The 11914-nt window shown below is 54.7% G+C and overlaps 1 protein-coding gene across 2 annotated transcripts; it reads left to right on the top strand.

The window, feature by feature from the left end:
• Nucleotides 1-4376: 4376 nt before the first annotated feature.
• ADI1 (acireductone dioxygenase 1) lies at nucleotides 4377-11576 on the top strand. 2 transcript variants are annotated; one of them, XM_055579542.1, is made up of 4 exons: nucleotides 4377-4609; nucleotides 6426-6545; nucleotides 9135-9314; nucleotides 10295-11576. In XM_055579542.1, exons 1-4 carry the CDS (start codon nucleotides 4490-4492, stop codon nucleotides 10412-10414), a joined length of 540 nt encoding a protein of 179 aa, XP_055435517.1. In that variant the 5' UTR covers nucleotides 4377-4489; the 3' UTR covers nucleotides 10415-11576. The 2 variants fall into 2 exon arrangements, with proteins under 2 accessions (XP_055435517.1, XP_055435518.1); XM_055579543.1 differs by lacking the exon at nucleotides 4377-4609 and adding an exon at nucleotides 5160-5315.
• The last annotated feature ends 338 nt before the right edge of the window (nucleotides 11577-11914 follow it).

The raw sequence follows: 11914 nt of genomic DNA on the forward strand, positions 1-11914 counted from the left end.
GATGTACTCTGCATATAAGTTAAATAAGCAGGGTGACAATATACAGCCTTAACGTCCTCCTTTTTCTATTTGGAATCAGTCTGTTGTTCCATGTCCAGTTCTAACTGTTGCTTCCTGACCTGCATATAGGTTTCTCAAGAGGCAGGTCAGGTGGTCTGGTATTCCCATCTCTTGAAGAATTTGCCACAGCTTATTGTGATCCACACAAAGGCTTTGGCATAGTCAATAAAGCAGAAATAGATGTTTTTCTGGAACTCTCTTGCTTTCTCAATGATCCAGTGGATGTTTGTTAGATAGGTCACAAATAAACATTAATATCAGGTATTTAATACTGAATATTTCCCAGTTCATATGAACCTGGAACTTATTGTTTAATTTAGAATTATTTGATTTGTAAGCACTTACTTTTCTTTAAGCTAATTAAATAGAGCTCATTTACAAATTAACCTCAAAAATATTACCCAGAGACAAAGACATACCAAGACATATATAGACATACACAACGCAAGATCTAGCTTCATTTTCTAAGCTTAGTCATGAATTAGATATTACAATATAAAATTTACTAGTTTATAAAAAACAGTTCTAATAAATAAAACTTTTAAAGGCTTTCCCCCATTTTTCCTCAGTCTCAGGAGTAAGAGATGGTCTAGATAAGTGTTCCTGAGAGCCCTAGTCTCAAGGCACAGAGAAAGAAAAGCAAGTTCTAGCAGAATGGTGGCAGGTCTAAACCAAATGGTGGCCAGACAAAGCAAAATGGCCATCAAAAATCATAACACAGAATGCAGAGTTAAAACACACACACACACAGACCCGGCAGTCCTCATCATACAGTCCCTTAAATACAAGAATACAGTCTCTCAGAAAATCTTCTATTAAAAACAGAGAACTTCAGATCCAAGTACTAACAGAGTAAATGAAAATACCTCAGGTCTTCAAAGATTTCAAAGGGAGGAAAGGAGCCAGCTTGAAAGAAGAAGGGGAAGGAGGAGGGAGAGGTGGGGCGAAAGGGGTGGCCTTACAGACATCTCCTGACACCTGCAGATACCCAGGTGTTATGGGACTTTACCCTGGGCCTCCAGAGAAGGGAGGACTGAACTCGGCCCTACCAGAAACCAAGCCAGAACCGAACCAGAATTCGAGTTCTCTGCAAAGAGGAGGTGATCAGTCTCTAATCCTCATCTCAGGCTGAGGCCCTTCCACCAGATTCCTGCGTCCAGGACCAGGGGACTAGAAAAAAGGGGAAGGATAGGAAGGGTTAAGGAGAGAAAAGAGAGCAGGAAGGGGATAGAGATCAATAAAGTCTCTTGTTTCTTTCCGGTCAGGGCACTCTGGCCAGTTGTCTGCATCAGGAGGAGACCAGGGACTAAAGGGTCCCAGTTGTGGCCACTGGGTCTGGTCCATTGGCAGGCAAGCTGGCCACTGAGTACCCCGAGTGGTCAGGATGTCACGGGCAGCAAAGAAAATTCCCTGCCAGAATCACCATTTGTTGCAGGAAGGGGGACCCCTTCCAGGGCCCGAAACTGGGCTCTTCTCTAACACTCAGAAATGAATTGTCCGAGGAGACACATGTGCTGACGAAGCAAGAGATTTTATTGGGAAATGGCACCCGGGTGGAGAGAGGTAGGGTCAGGGAACCCAGGAGGACCACTCTGCCACGTGGCTCACAGTCTCAGGTTTATGGTGAAGGGATTAGTTTCCAGCTTGTCTTTAGCCAATCATTCTGACTCAGAGTCCCTCCTGATGGTGCACGCCTTGTTCAGCCAAGATGGATGCCAGTGAGAAGGATTCTGGGAGGTGGTCAGACATGTGGTGTCTCCTTCTGACCTTTTCTGAACTCTTCCGGTTGGTGGTGGCTTATTAGTTCCGTGTCCCTTACCATGACCTCCTGCTGTAAAACAGCTCGTGCAAATGGTTACTACGGTGCCTGGCTGGGGGGGCAGATTCAGTCAGTGTGCGTCCCCGAACACGTGCAGAGAGAAGGAGGGCTTCTAAGCTCCCAGAAGGCTTGAATATAGGGGACCTCCAACCATTTACCATCCCATTTGAGTAAGTTAGTGAGATCTGATAAAATATTGAAATCAGAAGTCCTGAACTCAGGCCAGCGGTTTTAGTTATCCAATTTGTATTGAGGCCAAATTTGAGTACAAAGTGACTCGAGTTTATGAACCTTGAGATCGGTCAAGAGTAGAGGTTTGAGGTTTTGTTTTACACAGGCCAAGGGACAGTCCCATGGGATGGATTGGCTTGCTGCTGCTAAGTTGCTTCAGTCATGTCCGACTCTGTGCGACCCCACAGATGGCAGCCCACCAGGGTTCCCCATCCCTGGGATTCTCCAGGCAAGAACACTGGAGTGGGTTGCCATTTCCTTCTCCAATGCATGAAAGTGAAAAGTGAAAGTGGAGTCGCTCAGTCGTGTCTGACTCTTAGCGACCCCATGGACTGCAGCCTACCAGGCTCCTCCGTCCATGGGATTTTCCAGGCAAGAGTACTGGAGTGGGGTGCCAGTGCCTTCTCTGGATTGGCTTGACCCCATAGCAAATGGCTAACGACTGTCTGGTCGAGAGAAAAGGTCGCCACCTAATCTTTTGACCGGGCAAATGGAGAGAGAGAGAGAGACTTTTAAGGAGGGAGGGGCGTCCCCCAAGTACCCTCCCAGAGGGCCTTTGGGCTGGAGGGTTCCCTGGGAATGCAGAAAGGATGATAGTCTATGGCGCCCTAGAATACTGTCCAAGCTTCCCTGGGCTACTGGGTCAGGTGAGAATTCGTGGTGGGTGGAGGGAGGTAGAATGGCAAAAGGCCTCTGTCCTGGAGTTGGTTGGTCTTGCTAAAAAGAGAGTATAGAGAAAAGAGGAAGAGAGAGAGAGGCCAATATTCCTTGGGGTTCGTGGAAACCAATAAAGACCTTACCCAGGGCTTGTACTGCTCATGAAGGCACAGGGCGTCCTCCCGAGGAGGTATTGAAAGCCTGGGCGGGAAAGTGAGCACGGCAGGTTTCTTCACTCCAAAGAGCTGGCCATGGAGAATGAGTCTGAGAAGGAACCTCAACCTCCTGGGTTTTGGCACCAAAAAATGTAGGGTAAGGGAGTTAGAGAAGCTGAGGTTCGGAGAAAGAAGGAGACTGGCACTTTACAGGAACAGACCACCTTTAATGAGGCAAGAAGGGGCAGCAGTCAGATCAGTGGGCTGCTGTGCCAAGAAGAGAGTAGGTATATACAGAAAACATATATTGCGGAGATACATTGTTTTGAGGGGGTCTGTTTTTCCTCAAGATTATTTTTTATTAGTTAGCTTTCAACAATTGGGGCAAGGAATTCCTGAGACCTGCTGGAGACTGGGATCGGCTGGGAGCTGAACGTAATCAATCTTAATGTCCATTGCTTTCTTTAGGGGAGAAGGTTCTTGAAAGCTGAGTGCTGAAGAATTGATGCCTCTGAACTGTGGTGTTGGAGAATACTCTTGACAGTCCCTTGGATTGCAAGGAGATCCAACCAGGCCATCCTAAAGGAGATCAGTCCTGGGTGTTCATTGGAAGGACTGATGCTGAAGCTGAAACTCCAATACTTTGGCCACCTGATGCGAAGAGCTGACTCATTTGAAAAGACCCTGATGCTAGGAAAGACTGAGGGCAGGAGAAGGGGACTACAGAGGATGAGATGACCGACTCAGTGGACATGAGTTTGAGCAAGCTCTGGAGGTTGGTGAAGGACAGGGAGGCCTGGTGTGCTGCGGTCCGTGAAGATACAGAGTCAGACATGACTGAGCCACTGAACTGAACAAACTGAACGAATGGTGGGGAGTTTTAACCGGGTAGCCTTTCCCTTTTCCGGGGGATCTTCTCAACCCAGGGATCGAACTCAGGTCTCCTGCATTACAGGTGGATTCTTTGCCAGATGAACCACAAGGGAAGCCCAACTGGAGTTTCAGCTGGAGGCTATTTTGAGCCCTGTAGCTTTCCTTCATGTAACCCGAAGCAATGGCACCCCACTCGTACTCTTGCCTGGAAAATCCCACGGACAGAGGAGCCTGGTGGGCTGCAGTCCATGGGGTCGCGAAGAGTTGGACACGACTGAGCGACTTCACTTTCACTTTTCACTTTCATGCATTGGAGAAGGAAATGACAACCCACTCCAGTGTTCTTGCCTGGAGAATCCCAGGGACGGGGGAGCCTGGTGGGCTGCCTTCTCCGGGGTCGCACAGAGTCGGACACGACTGACGCGACTTAGCAGCAGCAGCTGCAGCTTTCTTTCAGGGACACCGCCTCGGGCCAGGAGCCCGCCCGCCGGCGGGAAGGAGGCGCTCCGCCCCGGGCTTCCAGGCGCGCCCCGCCCGCCCTCCCGGGGAGGGGAAAGGAGGGAGGAGGAAAGGAGGAGGCCCGGGTGAGGGGAGGAAGAGGGAGGGGAGGAGGAGGGGCGCCCGCGTGCGTCCAGGCTCAGGCCAGGCTCACTCCTGCCTACCCCGGCCCAGGCCCCGCACTCAGTCCCCGGCCATGGTGGAGGCCTGGTACATGGACGAGGCGGCCGACGACCCGCGGCTGCCGCACCGCGCCGAGCCCGCGCGCCCTGTCGGCCTGGAGCAGCTGCGCCGGCTCGGGGTCCTTTACTGGAAGGTACGCGGAGCCCGCGCGGCGGCACAGGCGTCCCCCCGACCCCGCGCGCCCCGCCTTCCGGCCAGTGGGCCTGCGGAGCCCGGGCCCGTGCTCAGTGCGCACGCTCGGCGCGGCCGGGCCGGCCCCCGGGCCTCCACCGCGGGGCGCGCCGCGTGCTCGGTGCCGGGATCGGGGATCGGGGATCCGGGATGGGGGGCGCGGGGGAGGGCAGAGGGGTCGGAGTGAGAGCGGGGCCCCGGGCCCGCGGGTCCCCGCCGCCCCAGTGGGAGGCCGGGGCCCTGTAGGCGCGGGCCTGTCCCCAGGGGCCCTGGCGGGGCGGCGGGAGGGCGGTTGGGGTCCCTTAAGTGTCCCGTGTGCGTCTCCCTGGTGTGGGAGACGGGTCGACAGGAGGCGCCGCCTGTTCAGACTCCTGCCCTTTGGTCTCGCTGTCCACGGGACAGTTTTGGAGCAAGAGTGGACACTGGCCAAGCTCTGAAAGTGTCCGGGGATAAAGTAAGGCTGTGTTTTCAGCTCCTTTGCCAGGTCGAGTCGGGCTCCTCCTGGCTCCTGGTTCTCCTGTGGATGGGAAGACCCAGAACTGTCAGAATTAAAGTTGTTGAGTTGCTCAGTCGTGCCCGACCCTGCGACCCCATGGACTGCAGCACGCCAGTCCTCCCTGTCCATCACCAACTCCCGGAGTTTACCCAGACTTATGGCCATCCAGTCGGTGAGGCCATCCAACCATCTCATCCTCTGTCGTCCCCTTCTCCTCCCGCCTTCAGTCTTCCCCAGCATCAGGGTCTTTTCCAGGGAGTCGCCCGTAGACTTGTTTACTCTGCTTCCAGTGCCCTGGGCCTTTTTGTACTTTATAATGACCTGATCTGGAGCAGGACGATAGCTGGGCATGTTCACCTGTTGTGTCTCAGTGACGCCGTAGGGAGTGGGAAGCTCTCACCCGGATGTGAAGGTGCACTGTGGGGGTCTGCTCACTTGGGGAGTGGTCATTTAGAAATTCATGTCTCTGGCTTCCTTGGTGGCTCAGTGGTAGAGGCTGCCTGCTGACACAGGAGACACAGGCTGGCTGGGAAGCGCTCACGTGTCTGGGGCAAGGATGCCACAACTGTCGAGCCGGAGCTCTGTAGTCGGGGAGCTGCAGCTACTGAGCCCATGTGCCGGCCGCTGCAGCTCCACGAAGCCTGCACACAGCAGTGAAGACCGAGCACAGCCAGAAATGCATAAATAAAATTTTAAAGAAAGAAAAGGCAGCTGAGGCCAGAAGGTAGAAAGCCTCTTGTCTGCCTGAGGAACTTGGGTTTTATTTGTGGGCTCAGAGGGCCTCAGGTGTTTTGGCTCGGGGAAACAAAGTAAGCATAGAGTTGCCATAGAGACAAAGGTCAGGCAGACTTGCAGAGTGGACAGGAGGCAGAGGAACAGGACGCAGCGGTGGCGGGGAGGCGCCCGTTAGAGGCGTGAGGCGATCGGAGCTTCCCCGACTCCTGGTGGTGGGACTGGAAGCGTGAAGTTTCAGTAGAATCTCCCTGGAAGTGCTGTTGGAGAGAAGGGAGGCGGAAATTCAACACAACTGCACTGCTTTTAGCCTTTAGGGAAAGCATGCCAAGAAATAGGGAAAGGAGGGGAAGAAAGGTGACTTTAGGATTGACAAAGGACCAAATGATATTAATGCAGTATATGTGGAATATAATTATACTGGAGATCCAGAATGCGGACACAGAACTAGGTAATAAATTCAGAGTATAATCATATTGGAGATCCAGAAAGAGACTGTTTCGGTGTGTTCACGTGACCTCCTGTTTGTTGCTTGTTTAAACTCTTTTAGCTGGATGCAGACAAATACGAGAACGATCCAGAATTAGAGAAGATCCGAAAAGAGAGAAACTACTCCTGGATGGACATCATAACCATATGCAAAGACAAACTACCGAATTACGAGGAAAAGGTAAGGGAACTCTATATTATTTGAAAAGGGGAATTATTAAAATTATTCACAATTAATAAATGCAGGAGAAGACAATGGCACCCCATTCCAGCACTCTTGCCTGGAAATTCCATGGATGGAGGCACCTGGTGGGCTACAGTCCACGGGGTTGCAAAGAGTCGGATATGACTGAGCGACTTCACTTCCTTTCTTTCTATAGTTCCTTTCGGAGAAGGAAATGGCAACCCATTCCAGTGTTCTTGCCTGGAGAATCCCATGGACGGAGGGCCTGATGGGCTGCAGTCTATGGGGTTGCAAAGAGTTGGACATGACTTAGCAACTAACACACACACACACATTAATAAATGCAAGCCTTTCCTTTTTTTTAAATGTCTTTCATTTTGGTTTATATGAGAGGCATGCTGGCCTTAGAATAAGCTGAAAAGTATTCCGTCCTTTTCCGTTTTTTGGAAGAGTATGTCTAGAATGGTTTTACTTTTTTCTTAAGTGTTTGGCAGATTAACCAGTGAAGCCATGTGGTTTGTTTGTTTGTTTGTTGAGTCGCTAAGTCGTGTGTCCGACTCTTGTGACCCTATGGACTGTAGCCCACCAGGCTCCTCTGTCCATGGGACTTCCCAGACAAGAATACTGGAGTGGATTACCATTTCCTTCTCCAGGGTATCTTCCCGACTCAGGGATCAAACCCTTGTCTCCGTGTCATTACCACCTTCTCGAACGGCTTCTCTCCTGAAATAAAACCCTGTCCCTAATACCAGCTTATCTTTTGTTCTCGTAAAACATACTTCTTTACTATCTGATTATCTCACGGTTGTCTTAGGTTAACACGTTTTGGGCAGGAATCCTGCGGAAGGGGTGCTGCGTCTGCTCAGGGCACCCTGCCCGGAGGCCTGTGCCCGGGGTGGGGTGGGGGTCCCAGTGCCCATGATGCAAAACTTGGCTGAACTGGTGCCCATCAGGGTTCTGTGTTGGGACCGGATACCTCTTCCCACTCTAAGGAAGGGGTCTGTGGAGAGTGACTTTCTGCCTGTGACTTTCTGCTTGGTGTCAAACTTGGACTTGGTGTGAGTGAATCTTGCTGACCCCGGCCTGAGTCAGTTACCCTGTCCCTGTGGCCATCATCTTCCTGTACTGATTTGGCCTGCTTCTCTCCCATTGATGCCCATCAGTACATGCGTGCAGATTCTTGGTTTCCTCATGGGCCCGTGTCCATTCTTGCCGCGATCCACCTTGATGTTCAGATTGGTCCAGACTCGGCGGGGGGGCGGGGGGGCGGGCCCTCTCTGTGGTCCTGCCACGTCCCCACCGTGCTCCCAGCCCCTCCGTGCTCCCTGGCTCAGGGTGTTCGTGCCCCTCGGGGCTCCCTCGGCCTATCCTTGGGTCTCTCTCCTCCCGCACATACCACAGTGCCCAGTGGTGGCTGCATCCACCCAGTTAGGGTCAGCAGGCCTGTCCGTGGAGTTCCAGGTGAGTTGCGGTCCTGTCTTACTGAGGGTGTAGTCAGAGAACTATGTTCAAAAGCACTTAGGTGAGTTTTCTCTTCCTCCTGTGGTTGTGAGCATATGGCTTGATTCCAGATTTAAGGTCCCCCCTCCCCCGGCCCCCAAGCTTGTTTTATTTTTATTTATGACTCTGTAATATGTAAAGTGAAAAAAGTGAAAGTGAGTCGCACAGTCGTGTCCGGCTCTCTGCAAGCCCATGGACTGTAGCCCGCCAGGCTCCTCTGTCCTTGGAATTCCCCAGGCAGGAGTCCTGGAGTGGGCTGCCATAGCCAGGTTTAGACTCTACCAGAAGGCCCCTCGGCTCCCCTTGGCCCGCGCCTCGCCGTGCTGTCGGAGCCCGAGGGCCTGTTGACTCGACCAGCCTGCTCTGCTCCCGCCTTCCGGGCATCTCCCGTGTTCCTCAGTGACAAACAGCACGGCGGGGCGCGGCGCGCGCAGCACGGCGGGGCGCGGCGCGCGCAGCACGGCGGGGCGCGGCGCGCGCAGCACGGCGGGGCGCGGCGCGCGCAGCACGGCGGGGCGCGGCGCGCGCATGTCTTTCCGTGCTGTTGGAGGTGTATCTTCAGGGTAGATTCCTACACAGGCGGCGGGTCAGTGCGTGTCCAGCTGCAGGGCAGGGACCTGTCCCCATGGCCTCGCCCGCCCGAGAGGCTGCTGTTCTCACTGGAAGCAGGGATTTTCCAAACGTCTGTGGATTGTCCAGAAGGGTGGAAGCATGATGTGAGGAGAGCTTTGAAACCCTTTGGGACAGCAGGCAAGAGGTGGGGAATCTTAAGAAGGTCAGTTAAAGAGAAAGGTGAAGGTTGCGTGGGTGTTTACTGGAGAATGCTTCCAACGTTTGTGCACATTCAAGCATTTTTATTGTGAAACGTTAGAGAATGGAGCCCTGAAAGACACAGGCCAGGTTGGGATGAGGGGGAGGTGTTTACTGAGCGCCTTCCTTAGATGCACACGCGGCTCCTGCCCTGCCGAGGTGACCACGTGCCTTCGCATCTCATGGGGGCGGGCCAGGTGGTCCGCGCTGGGCAGGGGTGGTTCCGGCCACCTCACCCCGGGGGCCCCCCAGCTCACAGAGCCTCCCCACCCCCAGATCAAGATGTTCTTTGAGGAGCACTTACACCTGGACGAGGAGATCCGCTACATCCTGGACGGCAGCGGGTACTTTGACGTGCGGGACCAGGAGGACCGATGGATCCGGATCTCCATGGAGAAGGGGGACATGATCACCCTGCCCGCCGGCATCTACCACCGCTTCACGCTGGACGAGAAGGTGGGCTCACGGCTGCTCTGCCGCAGTGTGGTCTGCGCGCCTGTCGGACGCTCAGCCCTGGCAGCGCCAGGCGAGGACGGCCGGGGGTTCGCGGGGGCCGGGGGTCTGCAGGGGCGCACGGGAGCCCATACCCCCCAGGCACATGCCCAGGCCAACGGGAGGCGCCCCTCCAGGGGTCCCTGCTCCTTCATCATTCGAGGGCATGTCCGTTGGGCCTCAGCCGTTGGGTGCTGGAGCCATGGACATGGTCACAGAAGCAGGAGAAGGGTGGTCTGGGGCTCCCTCCGTGGGCCTGGGACTGACCTGAGACTCACGGGTGTGCTCAGCTTAAAGCTCAGGACTCGGAGAGGATATGCGAGGGAAGGTCGCCCCACTCCTGGCCCCAGCGTCTCTCCCTGAAGGTGGCCATGATCAGGTCCTCAAAAGTCTTCTTGGAGAGACGGCTCGCTTGGTAGGCGAATGTGAGTCGTGTACAGGAGCCAGCCGACTCTGTCCGGGGGTGGCGCCCCTCTTTTCTGCTCGCTGAGCTCTGGGATTGTTTCCTGTCGGCATATAGAGAGCCCCGGCCTGTGCGCAGCTGCCTGCTCGCCACTGGGACACACTCTGGTTTACTGCGTTGAGTGGTGACCCCAAGAGACGGGTCCGCCAGCTGTCTCCAGTTCTCTGCTGTCGTAAACAGCTCTGGGAGAAAGAACCTCACGCGTTTGCCATCGTGGCCTGCTGAGAGTTCCCCTGTAGGACACACCCCCGGACGTGCACCCTGGCTGGACAGGGGTGTGGGTTTCAAACCATGCTGCGGGAGGGGCCCGCGTGCAAGGCAGTGTGTCTGTCGAGAGCATGGGCCCGACGCTGCCCTGCGGCTGCCTGAGCACGGGCCCTCCTGCCTTTCAGAGGAATGTGCATGAGAACGGGGGTGAGCAGCACGGAGCGTGACCTCATGGCTGCGTACCCAGTGCCGCTCTGTCTCTGTGTCTCCCCAGAACTACGTGAAGGCCATGCGGCTGTTCGTGGGATACCCCGTGTGGACGCCATACAACCGGCCGTCGGACCACCTCGAGGCCCGGTTGCAATACCTGGAGTTCCTGGCGCAGTCGGCCTAGCGGCCCCTCGTGAGGCAGCACGGAGTCGGTCCCTTTCTCCGGCTTCCATGCTGCAGGCGCGAGGCTGGGGAGCCTCCTCTGCAAGCTTGTCAGATCAGAACACTGTATTTTTTGATCAGAACACGTTTTAATGGACAGAGCCATGGAGCTGGTTGTACGTGCAATCAGCTGGAAATTTGGGCAGGTGATTCACTTCTCTGATTCGGGGTCAGGGGTCAGTGGCCCCGCACTAGCTCGCGCCTTCAGCTCTGACCAGTGAGTTTCATCCCCCCAGATCCAGGCACTTACTGCCTGATTCTCGGGCTTTAAACAGGCTCCAGGCGATTCCATGCCTGCCCTGTGCAGACGTGTGACAGTGGGTGACAGGGCGGTGGAGAGGTCACCCACTTTTCTCCCAAAACACAGGGGTGCTGAGGGGGAAGCTGGCATGTTGGGGGACACGCACTCGCTTACGCCACTTTCTTGCTCAAAATAAAAGTAGCTGCCTGGATGCTCTGCTGGCAGCTTGGAGTTGCCTTATATCCTGGTACTTGTGGCTCCTTCAGGTCGCCCCCTCTGCCTCCGTTGTCTGACATGTGTACATGTGCGCCCCCTCCGCCTCCGTTGTCTGACGTGTGTACATGTGCGCCCCCTCCGCCTCCGTTGTCTGACGTGTGTACATGTGCGCCCCCTCCGCCTCCGTTGTCTGACGTGTGTACATGTGCGCCCCCTCCGCCTCCGTTGCCTGACGTGTGTACATGTGCGCCCCCTCCGCCTCCGTTGCCTGACGTGTGTACATGTGCGCCCCCTCCGCCTCCGTTGCCTGACGTGTGCACATGTGCGCCCCCTCCGCCTCCGTTGTCTGACGTGTGCACATGTGCGCCCCCTCTGCCTCCATTGTCTGACGTGTGTACATGTGCGCAGTTATGTCTGTGTTTCCGGGTCAGTGCTGTTACATGTGCGATTTCTAGGTTAAACTCGTACAGTAAACGTCTTCTACAATCAAGCCTTTGAATTTTAACAAGAATTGGTACATCGTTTGTATTTTTAATCAACAGTTTTGAGATACAATTATATCTCATTTGTTACAATCATAGAAAAACCCTGAATTAGCCTCAGATGTGAAGGGCAGTTTGCTTTGGGTATTCTTTTAAACTGGATTAAAAATCTTTATGTGGAAACGGATATGTCATCGCTTCCACGTTGGTTTTGGCACATGTCCACACACGGAGGGACCCCAGGCCTCGCCGTGTGGGTGAACGCTGGACTTAGGGTCAAGCTGTGTGCCGGCCACACGGGGGTAACACCGTCAGCCCCCAGGGTCGGGCGCTGCCCCTCCTCCTTCTTGCCGAGACAGGGCTCAGGAGATGAGAGGGAACCTCGGAGCAGGGGTGGCTCCTCCTGTGGGCACCGTCAGTCATACAGAGGGTGGTGGTTTACAGATTTGCAGTTGTCAGGGGCTCCCAGGAGCACACATCTGGGAGCTGAGCTGTCCGTGTGGACCTAGGAGCACTGCTTGTT

This window comes from Bubalus kerabau, chromosome 4 (assembly GCF_029407905.1).
Source record: "Bubalus kerabau isolate K-KA32 ecotype Philippines breed swamp buffalo chromosome 4, PCC_UOA_SB_1v2, whole genome shotgun sequence".
Lineage (NCBI taxonomy): Eukaryota > Metazoa > Chordata > Mammalia > Artiodactyla > Bovidae > Bubalus > Bubalus kerabau.